Source organism: Balearica regulorum, chromosome 1 (assembly GCF_011004875.1).
Source record: "Balearica regulorum gibbericeps isolate bBalReg1 chromosome 1, bBalReg1.pri, whole genome shotgun sequence".
Taxonomy (NCBI): Eukaryota; Metazoa; Chordata; class Aves; order Gruiformes; family Gruidae; genus Balearica; species Balearica regulorum.
The window spans coordinates 66,803,968-66,828,356 of record NC_046184.1 but is presented as its reverse complement, the minus strand read 5'-3'; the positions used below and the strand labels follow the sequence as shown (position 1 = coordinate 66,828,356).

At 48.4% G+C, this 24,389-nt stretch overlaps 1 protein-coding gene across 2 annotated transcripts; it reads right to left on the bottom strand.

Moving 5' to 3' along the window:
• Positions 1 to 3,832: 3,832 nt before the first annotated feature.
• On the bottom strand, positions 3,833 to 23,181 carry SINHCAF (SIN3-HDAC complex associated factor). 2 transcript variants are annotated; one of them, XM_075756159.1, is made up of 6 exons: positions 23,082 to 23,181; positions 12,373 to 12,520; positions 9,831 to 9,930; positions 8,720 to 8,846; positions 7,180 to 7,330; positions 3,833 to 6,291 (listed from the first exon to the last, which is right to left on the bottom strand). In XM_075756159.1, exons 2-6 carry the CDS (start codon positions 12,498 to 12,500, stop codon positions 6,129 to 6,131), a joined length of 669 nt encoding a protein of 222 aa, XP_075612274.1. In that variant the 5' UTR covers positions 12,501 to 12,520; positions 23,082 to 23,181; the 3' UTR covers positions 3,833 to 6,128. The 2 variants fall into 2 exon arrangements, with proteins under 2 accessions (XP_075612274.1, XP_075612283.1); XM_075756168.1 differs by lacking the exon at positions 23,082 to 23,181 and adding an exon at positions 20,060 to 20,209.
• Between the last annotated feature and the right edge of the window lie 1,208 nt (positions 23,182 to 24,389).

The following is a 24,389-nucleotide window of genomic DNA, read 5'->3' as shown; positions in this document are numbered from 1 at the left end:
AATGGTAGACATCTCCGTTTCTATACAAAACACTAACCCCCTCACCTTGAAGTGTTTTTAAGCCAGTCTCATTCTGCTTCAAGCTGCCCTCTGGAAGTGGGAGGCAAATCTGGGAAGGTGGTGGGGAGAGATAGAGAGGAGGTGAGGAGAAGCTGCTCCATATCTACCATACACACCAGCTGAAGTTATCCGGAGAAAATATCCAGCCACTTCCTTTCCTGCCACACCGGCTTTTCACAATTTTTTCCCCAGATGGGAAGCACTGCTCCTTTCCTTACCCCTCACCGTGTTATAGTTCTTAAGATGAAGGACAGAGACAAGAGCAGGCCAGCAGGAGCATGCTGGAGAAGGCACGGTGGCTCTCTGACCTGCCTACCACTATTCCAAACACCTGCATGTCACTTAGTCAGAGAATACACCACCGAGTCTGACTGAATAGTCAGCATCTCGGGGTGTCCAAAATCATGCTGGCTAACAGGCATCAGCCCTTGATCTGTGCTGAGCACTATATAGACTCATTACGCTTTCTGCTCCCTCTTCACCTCTCCTCAAGAGTCCTGAAGCCACGATGATGCTCACAATAAAACCCCCATAAAGAACAACCAACCATCATTAGAATAAAAACAAGCAAATAACTAAACTGGAACCTGAACAGTCACTTTATTCTGCCAATGTCAGGTAAAATCTCTGAAGCAACAAAGCAGCATCTCCCATAGCTTTGAAGCTGCTGTCAGAGCTTCTTAATAGCTGCCACAGGTGCACGTCTAACAGTGACAATACTACCTATGGCGGCAGTAGAGCCTTTGTGAGCCAGGCTGCTACTCTTGGTTACACGAGTGCTCTGAAACTCCCTGCGGCCAAAGAGGCTCAAACGCAGCCTCTTCCCTGGCCCCTCGCTCCTTGCGTCCCCAGAGCTCTGTCTGGCCACCCCACCCCAGAAATGGGCCCCACATCCAGTACCCCCCACGCCTCCCTTGGTTTAAGCACACCAAGCGGCTGTTCTTCCTCCACAGGCAAGAGACTACTGAGACAGAGAAATGCTTTGCTGAGGCATGCTGGTCTATGCAAAGTAAGAGCTGCCTGTACCTGTGTGATGTCCTGCCTCCATTTCCCCATTTCTCTTCTTCAGGGTTTGGCACACGGTATTTCCAGGATGCTCTCACATGCGTTTCTTAACCCGGTTAGCAAGGAGGAGCTACCAACAGCCACGCTCAGCTTTCTGCAACTTCCAGCCCCATCTGCCAGCTGATTTGCCTGGTTGGCTTCAAACCACCAGCAGCTGGCCAGAGCCCCACATGGATACAACCTGTTAGCCGGTTACAAGCCCAGCCGTTGGGTTTTCCCAGGTAAAATAATTTTATTTCTTTGTCTGCTACCTCGGCGCTGAGATGGAAAGCAATTAAACAAACCAGCCTTGTGCGCGCTGGCCCTGCCTGTGTGCCCGAGCGAGGAGGAAGAGGTTTACGCTCATTTTTTGTGGCTCAAGAGCAGAGCTGGCAGGCCGCATAGGTGCAGTATGGGAAGCCGAATACCACCGAGTGACTCAGCTTTTGCCAGCACCTGAAGAGCAAAGGGGCCACGACTGAGCCCGGGCAATTAAAAGCTCGATCCCCTGGGTTGTGCAGGGAAACGCCAAAAGACGCCATTACTGCCATTCGGGCAAGGGACGCTGCGTGTAAAACCCGCATCGGCGCTGCCGGCGGCAGCAGCAGCTCGGACGGCCCGGTTGTGCCTCACGGCGGAGGCCCCTCCGCCAGCGGCCGAACCCGCCGGGTGCCGCCTCCCGCCGAACAGCCCAACGGCCCGCGCCGGGCCCAGGGCAGCGCCACCTCGCGGCCGCCGGGAGGGACCGGACCGGGCCGGGCGCGGCCTCGCCCCGCCGCCGCGGCGGCCCCTGGCGGAGGGATCCGGCGCTCCGCCCACTCCTTCACAGCGCCGGGCCCCCGCCGCCTGTCCCGAACAAGCAAAACGTCCAGCGGCTGCGAAACCCCGGAGCCCCCTCCCCAGCGGCGGGTAGCAGAGGTGTCGCTTTACCCCCCAGCAGTCCGGCCAGCTGGGGCACAACTCCGACTTACCCGGGTTTGTAAGAGCTCCCACCAGTCACGTACTTGGTGTAGCAAGGCCGGGGCGAGGCGGATGCCAGACACGGGGCTGTACGGTCTCAGCAAAATCTACGGCGGCGTGAAAGTTAGCGGCAGCGGCGGTTTTGGCAGGAGGCAATGGTTTGTGGCACAGAAAGGACAGGACTGCACCAGCAAGTGTGAGCTGCTTTCTCCTGACAGGTCTGCTGTTCAGCAGCGTGTGCTTGTACCCATGCCGTCTGCAGTGCCCTTGGGTACTGAGGCTTTTCAACCTCCTCATAGATGTCTGTATTTTCACCGGTATCATCAGGCTATCTTGTAGAGGTCAGCAATAACACATTGTCCAGGTGCGCCACACCTCCTTGCAGCCCCCAAAGTGCCCAGTTCCCACATTTTCTAAAAAGTCTCACCCACGACAAAGCGCATTTGCCAGTCTGTTTCCAGTTCTCCCAGTACTGTTTGGCGTTAGCAGAGACGCAGGGCCAGGTTCTCCCTGAGGCTGAGACCACTGGAAACAGCACGTCTGGTGAAGAGAAGCCTCCAGCCAAGGGTGAGGGCAAGGGCTGAGCAGGATCATGGATGGTCCTTTCCTGTGCCCAGAACTGAAGGCTTAAGACACCTGGGCAGTCTGTCCCTTTCCAGTCAATCTTCTGCTGGGCACGAGGCCAGGGCAAAGCAGATGCCGCGGTCTCCTGTAGCGATAACCTCTCTCGCAGGTGTGCAGCAGCAGGGTAAAAGAGAGAAGGAAAAGGAATGATTTGAAAAAGGGTGGAAGTTGCAAAGAGTGGGGTACACATTAGGTTTCCTGCTTTTAACCACCTTTTGCCGCACCTACATCTCTTCAGTGGCGTTACGCAGAGCTTTACATTTTTAGGTGAACCAAATCATGCCCAAGGTACGCTTAGCCACCTACAGCAGATAATGTATGTCCAAAATAGATGCTATTGTACTAAAATCACGTGGTCTACACAGAGCTTTCACTGCAACAAGCTCTACGCAAATCTCTGGGTATCATTGTGCTCAATGTCTATGAAAATAGCCAAGCACATCAGCAGGAATACATCAGTGTCTCCACTAAAGTCCAAGATAGTCTCTTGCAACAAAGTATCATCCTTAAGGTTGTGATGTTTACCCCATTGTGAGGGAAAAGCCTCATCTTCTTCCAAACTCAGTTACTCACTGCCATCTCCTGCCAGAGACCTCACTCCCACCAGTCTGCTGGAGCTCATCCAGCTGACTACGCCTGTCGTGGGAAGAACCACTCCAGGCTCCAGCTTCAGTAGAGGAGCACTACCCTCTTCCACGGACTCAGCTGGATCTGGAAAAGGACATTTCCACATGCTGTCAGCACCAACCCACTGACACTGTTGCTTCAGCTGGCCTCCGGCTGAATGCTGGTGAGCTAGACAGAGAGCAAGCCCCCCAGGAACACAGAATTTCAGCACCACCCATTCCCAGTAAAGGAATGCCTGACACACACGCAGTGCAGAGCATCAGAGCTGTGATTCTGCCCCAAGACAACTGTCTATCATAATAAACACCATCTCCTGCCCTCGTTCTGCTCTTCTTTCCAAATTAAATAGGACAAGAATTATCTCACATCCCCTGCAACTCCCGCTCCCTCCCCCCCCCCCCCCCCAAAGAAAAAAAGTCTTCAAGTCTTGTTCAAACAGAAACATGTATTGCCTGGGCTGGTTCAAACACTAAGTCTAATTAACAGGACAAAGTTGAAATAAACAGAGGAGAAATTGTTTATTTTCTAATTAAGTCTAAATTTATTCATTACCCTAGTAAAAAAAAAAAGTTTGGATTACAAGTGTCTGAACAGTATAAAAGTACAAAACAGGTTCCATAGATTCTAATACATTAATACAAAGTGCATGACTACATACAGTTCATTTTGCATTACTACCAGGAATGGAAGAGGTGGGAGGGAGAGGGGAAGCAGTTGGCGGTTGAAATCTAGCAATAAATAAATAAATACAGAAGAGATGATCCGTATCAGAGCACATCCTACCACCAATACTGCAGCCTTAGGTGTACAGAATTACTGATGCTGAAAACACAAATTCGAAAAAAAGCAGGTGTCTGCAAAAACAGCTAGGACTCTTGCTCAAGCCCTTAATAGACACGACCAACCTAGTTAAGCCGTTATACAAGCAAGTATCCATTATATCTACGGTTGGATTCAATGATCTTAAAGGTCTTTTCCAACCTAAATGATTCTATTTGGTTGCAGATGAAAGCAAGGTAGGCAGCTTTGTCCTCCCTTCAGAATCTCAAGAGAGTTTAGGAAAAGCAAAATAAGACCGATGAAAGCTCTAAGCTGTAAGGCTGTGATAAGTCAAAGCCCTGTTTCCCCTGACGTTGTTTCTCTCCAGAGGTTGGCTTACCCAACGCAAGGAGAGGAAGAAAAAAAAAAAAAAAGCAAGCTTTGAGGGTAGAGGCTCCTCTTAGAACCTGTGTATCTTTCCCCACCTAATATTTTCACTCGCTAACCATTCCCCATTTCAGAAAGTGAGATTACATGGAAATCCAGTCCTAAGCCCTACCCACCACAGTATTATGCAGATGACTCACAAAAAGGAAAGCTTGTCACAATCCATTGTAAAATATCCCAGAAGAGTAATAGTAAGAAAAATCCTCCCTCCCCCTGAAAACAGAAACAAACAAACAAAAAAAGCAGAATTCCCAACTTAGACAAGTTAAACCTTCATAAAAGGAACATGAAGCAACTGGGAGCTAAAACTGCAGCACACTCTTCCAGGAAGCTGCTTCCATCCTTCAGGCAAAGTGGAGTTTGAAGGAGTGTCACAATGGTTTGCACACAAGTTTGTATGGGAATCCATGTAAGAAATACCATCTTTTGATCGCGTATGCAAACAGAGCTGCCTTGATTCAGTACAGCACCATTCTTAACAGAACTTTTCATAATTTGCAGCAAGTCCAGTACTCACAAAAGCATCTATCTGCTGGTTGGTTAAACAAACCAACCAACCAACCCCCAAACACAGAGAGGCACTGCAGGGGAAAGGTTCCATAACAGTGACCGTGAATCTGGACCCCAGGCTACAATCAGATCCTGTCCCTGGATCAGAGCCTGATTTGCTTAGCAAGGGGTTTGGTTCTATGTCAGGTCCCAAACCACCAGAAGTCTGGTCTGTGGTTACACTTCAGCTGCGCTGGGCCAACAGATAGCAGTTACTCAGTTTTGGCCATCATCTACACTTGGGCATCAAGATATTTTCTTGGTCCACCTCTAATCACCAGTTACTACATGAAGCCCAGGGTGTCTGCTGCTGGGTTCAAACAAAGTAGCCTCCCATTTCGCTATGTTCAATTCTTAGGTAAATCTTCCTCCTTAGCTAAGGAGGAGAGCTCTCCCACCTCTTCTTAAGAGCATTTTATGTTAGGGGCCTTCTTGGATAACTACCACTTGTAGTAGAGATGTCTGCAGTTTACCAGTCTGTGTCACATAGGAGGGATGAATTAGTTGTCTTTGTTACGTCAGTAGTATAGGGTGAAATCTCCACACCTTTAAAAAATATATATTTATATAACTAGAGAGGTGACTTATAACATTTCTATGTATTAGTTCATCTTATTGACTCATACGTGTCTAAGAATGAAATCTTTTCTTGGGGATTTAAGGGAGGTTACCAACCAACTTTAAAAAATGCCTTACACCACTGCTTCTTTCAATACAGAAAGATGAACTACATATACTTTAATATACAAAACCCCATCCTCAAGTTCATTTGTGAAGCGAGTGGGGAGGGAAGAGGGAGGGGAAGATTAGAGGGACAACCTTGCAGCAGCATTCAGCTTTGCTAAGTGTTCCATAGCATCTTAAATATTATGTACAGTCTTTCTGAAAGGATACAAACTGGCTTCAGAGTTTGTGGAATTGTAGCAGTAAAACCCAAAACAGTTCTAGGGAATAGTCTTTTGGCAGCATAGCAGGTGTCCAAAGTGAACAATCACTTTTCTAGTATTTTTCCAGAGAATAAGAGGATCTGTATAACCTTCTGCAGCTATCCAAGGAAGTCACCACTCCTCTTGGGTGGAGATTGCTGGAGATTGTGGTCCTTCTTGTTCTGGCTTCTCAGTGGCAGACTTTTTATTGCTACAGCAAGGTTTGAAGAGATGAGTGTCTATGAGGACTTCCCCAAAACGCCCTTTGTAAATAATCCCACAGCACACCTTTTGCCTGGAAGAAATAGCAGGGAGATAGATAGGTAGGTTGTGTGTTTAGAACATACAGAATTTACAGAAATGCAAGAATCAGTTTGACCCAAGACACTACTTTTCTGAGCCTCTGGCTCAGAGGACAGGAGGGAAAAAGCTGTGCAGAAAGAGAAAATAAGTCTGTGTCTAAAGCCACACCACCGCTTTGGGGAAAAAAAGAAGAAAAAACCCCAACCTAACCCCATGTCTATACAAAACTAAGTCTCCTGTTTTGCTTCCCAGATAAGTTTCAGACACACAACTATCTGGGCTGAACTAACCTTGACTACAATGCACTTGCAAACACAATTTGAGATGAGGCAGCAAAGTCACAACAATTTCAATAGAGCAATTAGCTAAACAAGGGATTACTGTGTCACAACATGCAATAAAAGATAACAAGCCCGTCAGGTCCCAGGAAGTCTTGTGGTTTTCCTCCCATTCCAGATTTTTTTAATTATTTTTTTTTTTAAATGACTAACATCACAGGTCAACCAAATCAAATACTATGTCTTGCTGGCAAGCTGAGAGCACTGTTGTACTTGTTAACATGTCATGTCTACAGAGCAGAGTTTTAAGACAAGATAATGACAGTCAGGAATATTATCTGTTACTCCCACAAATGTAAAAAATATTGTCCAGCAACTGTATTAGCATTTAGGGAACTGGAGGGAGATAGGGGAAAATGTCTGAAACACATGGCATTTCTTTCCACAGACAGACAGATATCATATAATACTCTGTGACCTAAATTATATCCTTAAAACAAATTAAGTTCAGCAGCAGTAAATTTCTGAAGAAGCAGAATCAAGCACTGTGTACATGAAGTGAATCGCTATCTGCAGAGAGCGCACCTTCAGTTGTTTTTTACCTTTTCCAGTACGTGAGATCTAAAAAGGAGAAAACTGGTGTTCTGCTGGACCCAGCGCTCATCTCTGTGTCAGAGCCATCGTCAGACTGGTTGCTGTAACAGGGCGACTGAGCTGGGGAGGCACTCGAAGTGGTGCTGTGGGCATCAGAATCTGTAGGGGAAGGAATAAACGTAAAAATCAGGACATGCATCCAATGACTCGTCCTCTTCCTGACTTGTAAAAGATCCCATGCAGATCTGGAACAGATGCAGACTTTTTTTTAATTAACACGAAAAACCTAACAATGACATGCCATTTTTCACTTGCCCCTGCCGATTTCAACAGAGAGACTATCTGTCAGCATTTGGGGGAGAGGCCTCAGAACTGGAGGGGCTCCTTGAACACGAGGGACTGGAAAGAGGTTCAGGATCAGGCTTCAGTTCCTGGCTCTCCAACATAGCCTACCTATGCAGGCCATGCTTTGGACAAGACCCTAGTCCTGTTGTGGAATCACTGGAAGATCCTTGAAGACTATGGGGATTCTGTGCTTCAGACCTAGTACTTTCACTATAAATCTACTTTCTTACCCATTTGGTTAAAGTCTTACAAATACTATTTTGAGTATATTGAGTTCTTGCTGGATTGAGACTATGAACTACGGACTCAGTGCAGAAGCATACCTCAACAAAGTATCTACTAGCCTACCTTTTAGTTACCATCTCTAGCACCCACAGTAACGCAATTAGACAATTAGCAAGCTCTTTGGGTCAGGCCTTTACTGATTCTTTGGAGAGCTTTTCCTTTAGGCTGGATAGGATAATTGAAAGGGAGAGAAGACCAAGTCAGCAACAGTTAAGAAACTGGAAGGTTTGCTTTAGAGAAAAAAACCCTCAAGTACTGACATATATTTAGAGCCTAACTGGCAGATGGCTTTGTTGGAAAGCTATGAATGCAAATCTATTTCAAGAGTCTGAGTGCTAGCGGAAAGAAATCATTGAGACCAGCAGAGGAAGGTGTAAGGAAACTATACAGAGGAAACATGGTAGGAATTTAAAAGGGGGGGTGAAATCTAGGCTAAATAGAAAGCCTAGGTTGAAAACACCTATGGAAGAAAAAGACTGATAGCGGTATCAACAGAACAGAACAGTGCTTCTTGGGGAAAGAGAGCTGAAAAAGGCTATAGTGCACTACCGAGTGAGCAGTGGGAAACCTCTTCAAACTTGAGTTTCAGTGAGGGTCTTGTCCAAGAAGTTCTTTCTACAGACATGTCATTTAAGCGTGGGACATAGTTACCATTGCCTACACTTTCCAGCCAGGCTTCCCCACTCCCCCTCGCCACTTCCCCCCTCCGTATCACAGCCCACCCTGCACACAAGCTCTTCCTCCTCATTCCACTCCCTCCCCGAGCCCTTGGAGGATGAGAGGTTGTGAAAACAGGAGCTCCTAAATGTGTAAGTGTATAATTGAATCTAGATGGTGATTCAAGCTTGGCCAGTTAACAGTAAGCTACGTTAGGGGAGGCCAAAGTTTATTGCCAAAAATCTCTTTGTATCCACTTACTGTGCCGCTTGAATTCCTTTTGCAGTTTGCTGATTTGATTGCTCTTTATTCTGCTTCCAGACAGAGTTTTCATTTTCTTTGGTTTCAATGTTGTTTTAAGACTGGGTCCAGCCCTGGCATCTACCACCTAGAACACAGAAAATGCATGCATAATACTTCTGCATCATGCCCAGATCCTGCCCTAGTAACGGCACCTGTACTGACTTAGCTGAAGGTGTTCAAAACCAATTTAGTTAAACCGAGGCAGTTCTGTGCCCTCTCATGTTTCATTTAAATTTGGTTTGTAAGAGGCTGAGTCTGTAGGAAAATGCAGTACACTAGTTTAAAAGGCACATTCAGTTCAACTTTTGTCGTGTTCCTATTTTTGACAAATTCAGTTTAGTAGACAACAGCTGTTTAAGCCAATACAGGTTCAGTTAAGAGTGCCTGCCAAGCATTTGCCCTGGAGTTTTTTGGTTTGCTTTTGGTTTTTTTAAATCATCAATTTAACTTCTGTTAAGTTAGTGGTAGTAATAACCATAGTTCTGGCTCCTATTACCATCAAGGCTTCCTGAATAGAGATTATAACATACACAAAGAATCCTTATCATCTTCCCAGCCCTAGGCCCAAACTGAGTTAGATGTATCAAAACAGAATATATAAGTGGGAATAGCTGCGAGATATTAGTCATTGTAATTATCTGACTAAGTGACATTGATTTATGTGTTGCTTGAGCAAGCCACCTTGCTTGTTCAAACTACTAAAAAAAAAGCCCTAAAAAAAAAAGCAGTGACCAATTTTGGATAGAGGCCAAATCTGAAATGTCTTGAGAGTCGTAAGAGACTTTTGGACAAAGTTATGAGCTTGCAAAACCAAGGAATTAGAAGGTAAGTTAGTCTGTGACTCCATCCCAGGCATGCACGATCACCATTTGCACGTAAGCCAAAAAGCAGATAAAGAACCATGTAACAGGAAATATTCCAGGAAGGATTTAGAGACGCTGAGGGTGGAAAGGGAGAGTGTCAGGAAAACAGCAACCTCCAAATCCTTGTCAGCACCTCCCCTCTCTAGCAGGACGGACTAAGGCAGAGATGAGTTAGTTTTGAGGTGGAGGAGAAATAAATGACTAACGTGATTCCAGTTTTTTTTGGATCCTGCTGGCAATTTTTTCCATCTTTTCACCAAAAGGACACAGGCATTGCAAATATCTCCTGAGCGGGCCTCATGGAGCCTGGCAAAAACAAAAGCAAAAATCACAGTTAATAAAAGCACCCCCCCACTTGGTGATAACAGCAAGCAGCATAAAAATTGACAGAAAAGAAGGGTTCTCAAATTCTGTTTTTCTGGCATTACAATTCATCCGGGGTGCTCAAACACTGCCATTTAAAGACCAGGTCTCACTTTCAGAAAGCACTCTTCCATACATAAATAAAAAGGTGTTGTAATCTGCCTCCAGAGGGGCACTAAAAACAACAGGCCCATCACCTTCAGTTGGTTTTATTTAAAAAATAAACCACCCAAAACAACACACACTTCCAGCAGTTTGGTTGTTTTGAGTGGAGAGGGAGGGAGGAAGAATAATCATATTCCTTGAATGTACATTTGGGAACAGACCTCAGAGATCCAACAAAAGGTTATTCAGCTCTTCACTTTCTCACAGAGCTTCAAGGATGAGTAACAAATACCACCTAACACACTCCTGCATAAGCGTAGGATAAGGTTTCAGAAACAGCATTCACTGGAATGACAGCAATACCTGCTCCCTTTAACAAGCTTTCTTCAGAAATCATCTCTACTGCTAATCCACGCTAAAAGAAATAAAAAGGGGATACACTGTGGAATTTTTTAGCTATTTAAATGGGAAGACTTTGAAGCATTTCTAGATGAACAGGGCAGGCTCAGATAAGCCATTATTTGCTCAGTTTTAAGACTGCATTTTTACCTTGGCAAACATATTTCAGATAGCACAAGACCAAAGGCCCTGGTATACTGCAAGCTTCTTTACTGTAGTTAACAAAAAAAAAAAAAAAAAAAAGGCAATGGGCCTTCACACAGTCTTGCCACTGCCAAGGACAGCAGACAAGAAATAAGACAAGGAAAACTGTCAGCACCAGATGTATGTACAAAAATCCATGGCAAATACAAAGCACTATAAAGCTTTGGTTTTGTCTTGTCAACACTTGGAAGGAGTACTTCTAGAAAAAGGGAAGGAGAGGGAAATATTTCTAAAGATTGCAAAGATATACACAAACGAAGTTAAGCACTTGAGACAAGAGCAGCAATACTGATATGCATATGATATGTATATGGTTTTTAATATGATGCATGAAATTTCCACTTGGGCCTAAGGTTTTGGTGAGAGGTAATCCAACAAGACTGGAAAGAAAAAGCAGAAAATACCTATTGACAACAGACTTTTTTCCAGGGAAAATAATTTCATGAAAAACTACAGCATAAACAGGAGAAATTCATATTGTCACAGGAAAAAAATTCAAAATAAACAAAGTAAAAAATAATTACAAGCTATCACAGAAGAATTTGATTTGCTGACAATTCAGGGACACAATTTTAGACAGAATTTCAAAGATCTTAGGAAGTATTTCTAAGGCTCCAGGGAGATCTAATTGTGGCTTACCAGTATCTGAAGGGGGGCCTACAGGAAAGGTGGTGAGGGACTGTTTATCAGGGAGTGTAGCGACAGGACAAGGGGTAATGGGTTTAAGCTGAAGGAGGGTCAATTTAGATTAGATGCTAGGAAGAAATTCTTCCCTGTGAGGGTGCTGAGGCACTGGAACAGGTTGCCCAGGGAGGTTGTGGATGCCCCCTCCCTGGAAGTGTTCAAGGCCAGGTTGAATGAGGCTTTGGGCAGTGTGGTCTAGTGGAGGGTGTCCCTGCCCATGGCAGGGGGGTTGGAACTAGATGATCTTTGAGGTCCCTTCCAACCCAAACCATTCTATGACTCTATGATTCTATTTCAAAGTTAAACAGTCACAGCAGCTGGTACAAGAAATCAATGGTATTTATAGTTTTGCTTACCAATGCTTTCAAGTAACCTTACATGCAACATTACCTAACTGGAAAGCTAATTACTTGATGCTCACTTTCCATCAGAGTGGGTTTCCAATGAGAAGTTTTAATAACATCTTGATATGCCCTATTTGAACAGAGACACCAATACCTGAAACAAGGTACTGCGCATAAACTCTGCTGGAACTGCTAAATGTTTACCCATTGAGTTTTGTTTACATTCTTGAATCGTCCAAGCCACAGAAAACCTCCATGGACCCGTGCTGTTTACCGTCACGTGTGGGAATTTACACCTCTAAGGAACACGTGCAAAATGCACAGTTTGAGCGGGGTCTAAATCCCTACACGTGCTGCAAGATGGGAGAGGTATGACCCTGACCCTCCATCATTATTAATTACAGCAGCTTTCTGTTGGCAGCAACAGCAGACTGACAACCAAATGGTACTGCACACAGCAGCAGAGGATCCAGCCCCTCCTGGCCTGACCAGGAAAGTTGTGAGGAAGCTGAAGCCAGCCTTCCCCCCCGCCCAACTCCGCTAACCTAATCTTTCGGGCTCTCAGAGCAAGAGGGACAGCACATCGGGTTCATGGCCCCAAGATTAACACCACCACTGACCACGATGTTGACTAAAGAAAGCATCTTACCCAAAACAATTCTGGAAATCCTTTTCGTAACGCTTGCTGTCAGTGAAACGAGAACTGGAAGACTTAGCTCTGCAAATACAGCAGCCCTCTATACTCCGATACATCTTCGGTTTGTGAAAGCCAAACATTTTCTCCTCCCAGCTGTAGCCTGTGAAAACAAACGGGAACTGATGTTACTTATCACTGTTAGATACTGAAAGAAAAACCTTGGCAGTTCACTGGGCAAGCCAAAAGTAAATTATAATTCAGGATGGGAAACTGCTAGATTAGGCTATAACTCTCCCCTGCATTGCCCCAGAAGAACAGATGCACATAGAATACACTTTCTTATTAAAAAAATAAATTAACAGCTGGAATATTAAGCAATACCCAGCAGAACTCATGACAAGCTCGTTTACTGCACAATTCTACTCTAACGGCACATCTACAACAGCACGACCCAGAGGTGCGAACGCAGCTGACTTGGCTAACAAAAGCTCTACATATGTGGCAAAACAGGCTGCAGGACAGGCTGTGTGAACCTGCCCCAACCCCTGGATAAGTAGTTGGCAACTGAACCCTGGGTCACTGGAACTACATCACCAGTGATCACCAGTCATCATCACCAGTGTTTGTTGGAAACTTCCCTGCCAAACTTTGTTGAAAGTGAGTAGGAGTAATTTTAAATGAGCTGCAGTCATACCTCTAGGCTGTAGGGCAGACATACCTGAAAAGCCGCTCTAAAAACAGCAGGGTGGAGTGCCACCCAGCCCTCAATGGCCATGTCTGTGCTGCGGGACCCAGGAGCACTTCTTGACTCTCAGGCCTAGGTGAGCATCCCAGCTCCGTGTCTGCACAGGCTCAGTTCTCGCCCTCCTGCCTTCCCCGCCCTGCTTTCCATGGGAAGGAAACCCAGCTAAAGAAGGGCAGAGGAGCAGCACCCTGGGGCACATTTCAGCATGCGCCTACCACCCATCCCAGCCACTGCCAATGACACAGGAGCAAAAGGTACTCCATTTACAGGGAAGTTGTTTCTTCTTTACTACCAGCTCTGCAAACTCAGCACCAGCTCAGCAAGCCAAAAGCCATGCTGCTCTTTGAGGTCTGCCTCTCCTTTCCAGTACACCTGGGCTGGGATTTGCTATCAGAGCAGGTAACATAGAGTGGACGCATTTTCCAGGCAGAAACTTAAAAGTTAGTTACAAGTGGATTTATTGCAGTCACCACAACAAAGACCCCTTCAATACATGATGTTCCCACCACCAAAAATCAGTTCTCCCCAGGCACCCATTACTACCCAGCGCAGACTCCTATTAGGCACAGTCTGACACGGCACAAGAAGCTGTCAGAGCAAACAGATTTCCCACAGTGCTTCAAAAAACTAAACCAACAATTGAGCAAAGCCGGTGCTTTCCTGGTGCTGGGCCTGGACACACAGCAAGTCCTCACAGGCCACACAGCATCTGTCTTGTAACACAGGTGGGGACCGTTCCAAGAAGTTCTCTTTTAAACAGACCATGGTGCAAGGTTTGTCTCAACCACCTGCTGCAGGGAGCGAGCAGCCATCTCTGCTGCTTCTCAGCACACACCAACTGCTCAGAGAGGGGACAGGCCACCGGTTGCAGGAAGCTCCATGAGAACAAGTTCCCACTGCCAAGAACTTCTGCTTTTAAAAAATTGAAATTAGACAGAGTCATGCAAATAACACAAGATTTCCCCCTCTTCCCTTAACAAAAGGCCAAGTTCTTCCACTCTTGTAGAAGCTAACAGAAAACAACCTCTCCTCCCCACAAATGCTACTGAAAGACGCAGCAGCTCAGGCAGGACTTTCAGGAGAGCAGCATCTCCATGACCTGTGGGCAAGTCTGGTGAGAAGGAACTCCCGGTCACTTCTCAGTCCCAGGGACTGCCAAGTCCCAGCAACCCAACTTGGGGAATGTATGTGGTGTAGGGATCTGTCCTCAAGTCTTCCACCTGCAGGAAGGTAAGGGACAGAATTCCAATATCCTCCAGAGGGACAAAGGAAATTAACCTGAAATCTTCAGTCTACAGTGCCAAGACTTGTCACATCATTACAGCATTAAAGTAATTTGAAAAGCAGCTTCCGGTGAGGTCGAAAATATGCTTCCACAAAACGATATTGTGCTTACCTTACTGATGGACAGAGATTGCGTGTCGGGGGAAAAAGATCCCCTGCATTTTCACAGGACCATAGCAAAACCTAGCGAACCACCCAGGCCTAGTCACAGTCCTCCACACAGAGGTGAAAATACAGACCCCCCCAACCCCAGAGGGGATGATCAGAGCATGGCAGCACTGCAAAATAAATGCACAGGGTTCCACACAAGGCTCCCAGGCTCCTGAGAACAGAGAAGCAAAAACTTCATCTAATATTGTTGGTTAATACTCTTACATGAACTCCATTAAGGAACTCATATCCAGCTGAAAGCATACATGTTTGCATTTCAGTCTAGCGGATTATAATACAAGACCACTTGGTGCCCACTGAGGTTGTGTCTCCTTGCAATTACTACTGCACAAACACGTAGAAAGACACAAGTCAACTCTCCAAAAAGTTTTTCTTGACCAAACCCCTTGCAGAGCCTTTTGATGGCAAGGGACTTGCTAAGAGAGATGGAGGAGATAGGTCTTTCCTTCCTTCCTGTCCCAACTCACGCTGTTTGCCACAGGCTTGAACTGCTGTGTTCCTTTCTTCTTCGTGTACACTTACGGCACAAGGAGCTCACCTAAGGCTGGGTTTTCGCAAGGATGATTTGTACAAATACCCAGCACCCCAAATGCTGCCAGGCTTCTTGGGAGATTCATTGCTCCCTCTACTAGCACAGCGTTGGCCTGAAGGCCAGGAGCAGCTGTACTAAGCAGAAGAAGATGACCTGCTGAATGGGTTTGTTGAGGGATGGTTAGACTCAGAACTACTCTCTGCTTCTGCTAAGGTATGTTTTCAAGCACACTTAGAAAAATGAACTCAAATGCACAGCCAAATCCAGTTAGTACCCCTGGACTGTCAAAACAAATAAACAACAGAGCGTCTAGGCAAACACTTAGAATATGTATTTTGTTTCTTAGCATCCAATGTGCTCCTTCAAGAGACAGTCTCTTGAGGACACTGTGTTTAACAAGCCTCTGGAGATCCAACAACATGTTCACCTGGGAACTTCCAACTACCAAACAGCAATTTTAGATTTTGCTTGACTACCCCAACCCTAAGTCTGTGGTCTGGTGCTTTTCTTTAGAAAGTCAAAGACTAACTGCAGACACGAAGCTTAAGCAGCAAGAACATCTTGACTGTTACAGGGCAAGACACAAAACCAATCTCAACAATTTGATTTACTTTCTGACCCGATTTCTCCCAGAAATCCAGACGCTGATGAGATGATCTCTGTCACCAGCTGGTATTTATACCACAGCAGAACAAGATGCATGTTTCACAATTAATGTTCTAGCAAAGGCTGGCATCAGACAAGTATGTTCTGAAAATATTTTGTTTTGCATCGTTGCTGCCATTCGCACAGGAGCAGCCTTTCAACACCATCTTTCAATAGAAGGGAAACTAGTGCCATCTGTTTCCCACTTGATGAATGGTCAGCAACGGTATTACCATACATCATGCCTGAATGGGCAAGAGTTAGTAGCAAAACCACAAGTAAAACAGATTTCTCTGACAACTGCATCGAAGTGCAGTTATAAATGGAAGGCGTCAGTCCAGTTACACATTTAATCCTAAACAGTTGCCATTTGACCATTATACACTAAATATTCTGTCAGCTGGAGAGCTTAATAGCTAATGTAGAAGCATTTGATTCTAGAAGTACTTATCAGCACTGCTAAACTTAACGCTCTCTGTCTCAGCTTCCATTCTAAACCATGTGTGTCTAGTGCTGGAGTGGACACCACACTTCTATAGACTTAAGTGTACTTAGATGTACATATGTCTGGGCCCTTTAAAAGGTTTTAACTTGAAAGCTTTGCCATTTAGATCACAAATTAGAAGCAGGGACTTAGACTGCCAGCGACCATAACGCCTGAATCTTATCTGTGGAAGTTTAACCACGTGACATTTGGGACAGATAAAAAGATGGCAAGCAGGAACGTGGCTCCACAGAAGTTAAAACGTATTACACAAGATAGTTTTGCCAAATTTAAGCATGTCATTGAAACGTATGACATCTTTTAAATCAGCACTTGCACAGAAGCAAAAGGCACAGCTCATCAGCAAAGAATCAAAAATCCTACTGGAGCATATTTGTCATTCTGCAGAAATGGAGATTCTCCTGCACTAGTAGAGGAGCAGTATTCCTCCAAGTCAGGGGAAAAGTGGTCCTCCGCCTCCTCCCTTGTCTCCCTGCAAAGGAGAAGTTGCGAAACAACTGCTTTAGCAACTTGGACTCAGAAAAGACTGCAGGAACAAGTTCCCTCCATCCTTCTGCCCTCTCACTTTTGGAAAAGCAGCATCAAAAATAAAGCCTTGTCTTGCAAAAAATTTGGAGTCAAGCAGAGAACAGTAAAGTAGGTAGGGAATAAAAAACCCCACACCCTGCTTATTACATTTGTGAAAGGCTGGTACAAAGCAGCATGCATCATACGTGTGTGAAAATGGTTTCATGCTTTCATTACCTGTCAGGACTAGAATTTGGTGCTTAGTTTTCTTTGCAAAATTTAATTTGATGATCTAAATTAAAAGGAGGTATTGCTTCAGATGCTCATTAAGTTTTCAAGTTAGGGAAGAACTTCTGAGCTGAACTCTCTTAGATTTTAAAATAAGAAAAGCTGAGCCACTTTCATTTGCCTTTCCAGATTCCTTCTGCATTCTTTCTGATCACCCAAGAAGAATGAAAACCTTTTATAATAGAAAGGAAGGAATTCCTAGAAGGCAGGCATGTCACAATTATCAGGCCAGTCGGAAGGAACATGCTCACCTGCTTCTTGCAAAGCTAATAGAGAAACATTCCCTGGGGTTATGGGAGAGCAGAGGGATGCCAGTCCAACTGCTCAATACCTTCCTCTCTTCCTATCTCCTCGTTCTGACCCTGAAGCGTTCACCCTTTGTGCAACCCAAAACTGCCCGTACGTTGTCAGCAAGGAGGAGAACCCCTGCAAATAATTTGATTTCCCCTTCTGCGTACAAAGCAGCCTTGGCACAGCCTCCCTGAAGTTGGGCTACAGAAAAGTATCATCTAGCCTACATATGTTGATGCAGCCGGTTCCCGTCAGAAAAAAATCTCACAATGCTCATCTCTACAGCATTTAATTGGAACTAAGAAACATAGCCAAAATGGTACAATTTTTTTCTTTTAAAGGAAAAGAAACAAATGCCTTAATACAGAAAGAATATACATGCTCTGGCTTTTACATCTGCAAGCGCATACACCCAGGCACATGCACACACATGAAAAATGCTTCCAGATCTGTCTATGGCGCCAGAAGCAGAGTTGCTTGTCTCACTAATATATTCTTGGGCCTGTCCCTCTGCTGAAATAAACTGCAATACCTCTACCGAAAATCAACTGTAGGACAGAGAACTGTACATCAACAGAGGAGCTGATCTATATCAGAGAGTGAATGTAAACATACCTCCTCCCTGAGTTTACACGCTGCAAAAAGAAACTTTGGAACAGAAGTTAGAATTGGACCCCAGAAAACCGTATTTTTAAGATGCCCAAAGCCAGAATGCTCCAAAGAAGTAAGAGACCAAGCTAAGTGGAGTCATCTGAAAATGCAGCATTTGCAAAAACATTTTTTTAAACTGTCATCTGTCCTTATAGCTCAAAACAAAATGACTAATTTCCAACAACCACAACCTTAGAATTGTGCATACTGTACACCCTTTTGGTCCCCTATATCCTCAGATTTTCCTTCCACTTCCCTTCCTCTCTCCACCCAAAACAACTTCACTTGGAGGAATGCTGTATTTGGCCAGTACAGCCCAGACACATCTGAATGAAACAGCATTCTGTGGAGTTTTCACTTGATGAGCCGAGCAAAACCAGTAAAAGGTCAATACTACGTCTTCGGGAATCTTTCCTCTGCCAAAACAAGTAACTCTCTTGCTGGTAGTCGTCCGCAGCTACTGTTGTGTGCTCAGCGCTGCAGCGAAAGCACACCAGATGCAACTGGCAGCAACTACCAAGCACGTATCAAAAATTAAACTGGACATTTCTTTCCCATGTTTGAGCCTCCACAGCCTCCTGGCTGGGTCACAAGCTGTTCTAAGTGAAGTTTTCAGAAGCAGTCAAGTCACAAAGGAGCCTACTTACCTGGTGATTTTCAGTGGGAAGTAAGTACCTAACTCATTTAGACAAGAGAAGTAAAAAAGCTAAGCCACTTGGGTGTTCCTTTAAACTGCCATGCGGTTAGTGCTCCAGAAGGGATAGGCCAAAGCATGAAAACAGTAATCAGTAAGATTTGCATAGAGGGGGAAAAAAAAAAAAAAATCCCAAACCTGTCCCACCTGCAGACATTCCATCTTGAAATAGGACTTCCCCCCCCGCCCAAAACTCCTATTGCATCACTAACACCACGCTCAGCCTGATCAGGAGCCCTGCAAGGAAAGCCTGGGATGTTCTCACCAAGTGCTGGAGTTCAGTCTGCGATGCTTATCTGAGTACAGTCACTGCTGCTGTTATGATGCTGTTTGCAACCACATGCTACTGAAAAAGCATCACAGACATTTGAGATCATGAGACACTGAACAGTTTGGGGTTTGGTTTGTTTGGGTTTTTGTTTTTAAAAAGAGGGTAACATACCTGATGGGGACTTGAACAGAAGTATTAATGATTATTTGGCAGAATAGCTGAAGTGACTTCATTAAAATGGATACATTTCCATGTCCTTAAGTAATATTACTGGTCATTTCACTTGGACTTCGGACTGAGCACGTTCTACAGAAATGCAAAGGTTTGAGTCATGAAATGGAGTCCCGCCCATGGATTCTGCTGAACCACTCAGTTTCCAAGCCCCAGCTCACGAGCTTCTTCTTTCTGTTAAAAAGCAAGTGCTAGAAAGGGCGCAAGCCTGAAGCAGAACCTGGTTGTCAAGTGGGACCATGCTTGTTGTTCATCTCTTACTAAAGAGGTAGGAAGCATCAGGTGTAAAGAATCAATGCAAAGCAGAGAGTTTGGTGACACAGGAAGAGCTGTTCAGCATGAGCAAGGCAACAAACGGTCACAGGTTTATTTTAACGTTTATTTTTAACCTGTAGGAATTTATCAGCTCTTTCAGCATTTTCTTCTACTAAGAAGTCAGTGATGTCTTCTTTTTAGAAGAAAGACCGCAAATATAGGCAATTAGTTCCTCTTTGAGAATCTCTGGCTGGGAGAGAGGGGAGGAGGAATTTTTCCCAGAGGCTCTGGCACTCAATCCCACCTACTTTCAGTGGGAGCTGGATGCTGCATGCCTGTGGGTGAGTTTGAAAAATCCCATGACTTGTTACTTGCTGATTCTCTACCACGGACCACAGATCCCAAGAAACCTGAAATTCACCTGGGTGCCAAAGGAATTCACAGTGTCCACTGGTGTCAGCAGAAAGGCTTCCAGTTCACTGTCTGCCCATAAGCTGCAGGGTTCGTGCAATCTTTTTATTAAAAAAAAAAACACACCAAACTGAACTGCAGAGTGAATGCACAGACTGAGGAGAGAAGGGGGTTTCCACAGCAAACGCCCTGCACACGGCTGACAGAAACAGTCTCACTTTTGGAAGCAAGCACACAGTAATAAAGGGGTTTGCCGAGGAACCATCACTCTCCTGGCTTGCCTTGTAAAAGGGGTAAACAGATGTTTCCGTGGCTGTCAACCTACCAACTTCCACCAGCACTGAATTCAACTTCAAAATTAAAAGAGAGAGCATTGCAGTCAGATTGCGTTCAAGTATGTTACTCAGTCTCCCACCACAAGTGTGATGCTCTCCAAGTTCTGAGCTCAATTCAGGACGCTGGGCCTTCTCCTCTCCTCTGCCCTGGCAAGCACAGGAGCTCCTTCAGCCCGGCCAGGAGACATGTGCTTCAGGCACACTGCAGCAGGTTGAGGAGTAGCACCCTGCCCCAGCTGCCTACACGACTACAGCGCCGGGGCGCTGCTCCAAACTTTTTTGCAATTGTAATGATTATTGACTAATTTGGGTCCAAAGGACTGCCCGTCAGCAGAATGACGGGGACAAGGCTCTTTGTGGGAAGAGCCGGGGCCGTTCCCGCCAGGAGAACCGCCGGCAGAGCTGGGGGAGCCCCGGGGCAGGCGGGATTCAGCCGTGCTCGCTGCGCTTTAACACAGCCCAGTAAACAACAGGTTTGGCAGGTCCCTTTAAATCCCTTTAGCTACACGCAGCCGGAGATGGGTGTACGAGAGGGGACGGCAACTTTTATCTCACCAAAGGGAGAGCGGGGCTGGGAGCGTTAAGTTAAAAAAAAAAAAAAAAAAGTGGTAAAAGATGCCTGAAAAGGTAAAGTCTGGTCGCGCCGCTCCCGCAGCCCCCGGGACAGGCGCAATGCGGACGGCGGCCGCTTTCCGCCGAGCACCGCGTGGCGCGGGGGAAGCGCCGGCCCCGGGCACGGCGGGGCGCCCCGGTCCCGCCCGTTACTGCCGGCGGGCCCGCTCGGCTGCTGGCGGCCGTGGCGGGCGGAGGCGCGGCAGCGCCGGGAACAAAGACCCCCCCGGGGCGGACGACCTACTTTCGCGGGCGGCCCCGCCGGTCAGGTGGAGCCGCGGGAGCACACACGCGGGCGGCCCCTGCCCCCCCCCCCCGCCTCCCCGGGGCTGCCAAGCGTTCAACTTGCCGAAAGACGAATAAAATTAAAAATAAATTAAAACAGCACAGGAAGGGGAAGGCGGCGCTCCGGGGAGCAAAGCCCCGAGCGCGGAGGTGGGCGCTGCGAGGCGGCCCCCGCGCTGCAAACGCCGCCCCACCACGCGGTCTCGGTGCAGCCGCCCCATCCGGCGCGGGGGGAGCGGCGGGAAGCGGGGGTCGAGCCGCCACAGCCCCGCGGGGCACCCCGACCCCTGTCCCGGCAGGGTGACGGCCTCCCCCCGCCCCCCCCCCCCCCCCCCCGGTCCCGTCCCGTCCCCCCGCCGCCCCGCGCTGGTTCCTCATGGCTCGGCCCTGACGTAATTCAAACATGGCAACAGTTGCACTTCAAAGGGCCGTCGCAGACCTCCCAGCAACGCGGGTACGCCACGGCGGAGGCGACACGGACACCCGCGGACCCCCGACCCTGCGGCAGCCCTGGGGCAGCCGGCGGGGCTCGCCTGCCCGCCCTTGCACACCAGCGCCGTGCGCGCAGCGTGGTACCTAGGGGAGCGCGTGTGCATCCAAAGTTTCACCACCCCTCCAAAGTCCTCCAAAACCGGCAGCCAGCCGCTAAAAAACACCGTCCCCCGCGGGGCAAGTGTTACCCCACCGACAGAGCCCCCCCCCCCCCCCCCCCGTGCGGACGAGCCCTTTCCCCCGGCGCGCCAGGGAGCCGCGGCGCCCGCAGCACATGCGAGCCCTTTGTTTTCTCTGCAGCCGGGCGCTGCCTACGTGCCGCGCCGGGGGCACGCCGGCCACCCCGCTGCTCCGCGCAATCCCCGCCGCGCAGACGGCGCGGAAGCCGGGAGTTGAAACTTGTTGGCGCCGGGCGCGGGCACACGCTGACGGGAGCGACTTTCGCTCGCGCTCCGTTGCGAGAGCGGCAGGACGCCATCGCCGCCCGCCGCACCGTCTCCACGCCGGCAACGCTGCGTACCGGGCGGGTGGCAGGGCGCCCGCCAAGGCGGGCAAGGCCCCACGCCGCGACCCGTGCGACCGGCAGCACGTGTCACGCCAGCCCACAGCCGCACGTTTTCCTCCCTCTCGGGGCGTGCACAGCGCCCGACCCCTCCGCAAACACTAGCGCTAACCAGAAATAAAACCAACTCCCCCCTCTCCCCCCCGTGCAACCTCGGGGGAGGGCGGGAGGGATCGCGGGCACCACCGTGCCCCTCGCCCCCCCCCCCCCCCCCGCCAGCACCGACTTGTGCGCGCCGGCGCTACAGGTGTGCGGTGCGGGGCTGCGGGGCGCACCGGGGGCCGCACCTGCGCCACCCGCTCGGCTCCGCGCCGGCGAGGCACGGCCGGAGGGGCCGCGCCGCCCTGCCCTGCCCTGCCCTTCCCTTCCCGGCGGTGCCTCGCAGCCCGCGTGGCGAGGCTGGGCAGCCGCGGCCCGGGAAGGGCGCCGTGCAGCCCGGCATCGCCAGGCAGCCCCGTTTACCTAACCCGCTCCGCAACCGGAGGCCGCTTTTGGAGTTAAATCGTCGGGAACCTGGCTGCGCCTCCTCCTTGAGACTTGGGGCTTCGATCTCACTTTTTGGGGGAGTAAGTCAGAGTTCTCGAGATGGGTCCGCAACAATGCGGGGGGCGTTTCTCCCCGCCAGCACCTCCTTTAAACTCCACTAATTGAAGAAAAGAAGGAAAACGCCGCTCACAGGAGCCATGCGTGTCAAACTGTTTCAGGCGGCAAAGTCTTTTCGCCGCGGCAGAACTGAAGACAAGCTCCGGGATTAACTTGTGCTTAATAGGAACCACCGACTGCTGAAAAGAAAACAACCCAACAACCCCCCTCCCCCCCAAAAAAAAAAAAAAAAAAAACACACAAAAAAAAAAAAACCCGAACGAAAAGAAAACCCGGCTTAAACCTCCCGTTCCCTCCCGGCTGCAGTGTTCTTCCCGCCCCCCTAAGCAGAAGGAAGCAGCAATCACTCACCGCTGTCCTGCGCCCACCAACAAACGTGCGGTGCGCGGCGAACCCCCCGCGCTGCGCGCCCTCCCCGTCTCTCTGCGCTCTGCCGGCCAGACCGGGCGGGCGCGCGCGAGCCCGCACCCTCTCCCCTCCCCTCCCGCCGCTCTGCGCATGCGCCGTTCCCACGGCTCCATTCTACTCAATCAAGCCCTCTCTCGCTTTGCGCACCCCATTGTCCTTTTAAGGGAGAAAGGCCGCGCGGGAAGCCTGGGAGGAGGGAGGTATTGCCCATTGTGACGACGGAGATGACTTCACGCACGCGGCTCACTCCCCCGCCCCGCCCCCGGACGGTGGGCGGGGCCCGTCCCCAGCACCGGCCCCCGCGGGCCCGTCCCGAGCACCTGCCTCCCCGGCAGCGCCGCGGGGGCGGGGTTCTGGCGCCGCCTCCCGCCTCCCCGCGGCGCCCGGCGCCCTACGACCCGCGCAACAAACCGAAGCAAAGCGAACCTGGGCGCGGTGCGGGCACTGCCGCGCGGAGCGACGCGTCCCCCGGTTCCCCCCCCTCCCCCCGGTTTTAACGCCAACCGCAGGAGCAGCTGGCGCCTCTCCGTTCAAAGCGCAGCTGGGTTCGCACCGGAGACACCGGTGCTAAACCTCAGTGCGCTCGCGGGCGGAGGGTCACGGCCTCTGGGAGTAAGAGGGGAAGTTTTTTTGCTGGTCTCGAGTGGGTTGTGTTTTTTTTTTTCCCCCACGTAGGATTCACTTTAACGTGCTTTAAAACACATCAGCGGCTCATACGATTTTTCCCCCACTGCGTCAGAATGAGCGATGTAAAAATTCACATCATCGCAACGCGTGGTTCACGCGCTTGGTGCGATTTAGGAAGAGCTGCTTCACGGAACAGCTGGCGGGTTATGTTGAAACAGATTTCCTTTACAAACTAACTCCGTCAGAAGGACTAGCGCACGATACGCAAGGTGACGCTTAGGCAGTTATGACTTAGCGCCATTACAGCCTCTAACTAGAATAAAACTGCTCCCTCCCAGGCTTACGCTCAAACCAAGCCCGAACGCCAAGTGCCTCCTTTCCAAGTATTTAAAAGATAAAAAGTTTCCCACGGAATCGACAGCAGCTCAGGCACGGCGTGCAGTTGTTTAATACTCAAATATATTAAAGTAACGGAGATGAGTGTTTCCGTAACAACTGATTTTTATCCTCATAATGATCTTTTTTTGGTCTAATCCTAGTTTAGGTACAGGTTTAACGACTCACCAAGAACTCTTGCTGAAACGATCCTTTCGCTTCCGGCAGCGGCAGTAGCTAACCTCGAGG

Excerpts from the sequence above, each read along its gene's own strand:
- SINHCAF (XM_075756159.1), bottom strand. The coding sequence starts at position 12,500 with ATGTTTGGCTTTCACAAACCGAAGATGTATCGGAGTATAGAGGGCTGC. Across the intron at positions 8,847-9,830 it reads CCAAAAAAAACTGGAATCAC|GTGGTAGATGCCAGGGCTGG; the intron begins GTTAGTCATTTA and ends TCTGTGTTCTAG. Across the intron at positions 7,331-8,719 it reads AAAGGAATTCAAGCGGCACA|ATTCTGATGCCCACAGCACC; the intron begins GTAAGTGGATAC and ends CTTCCCCTACAG.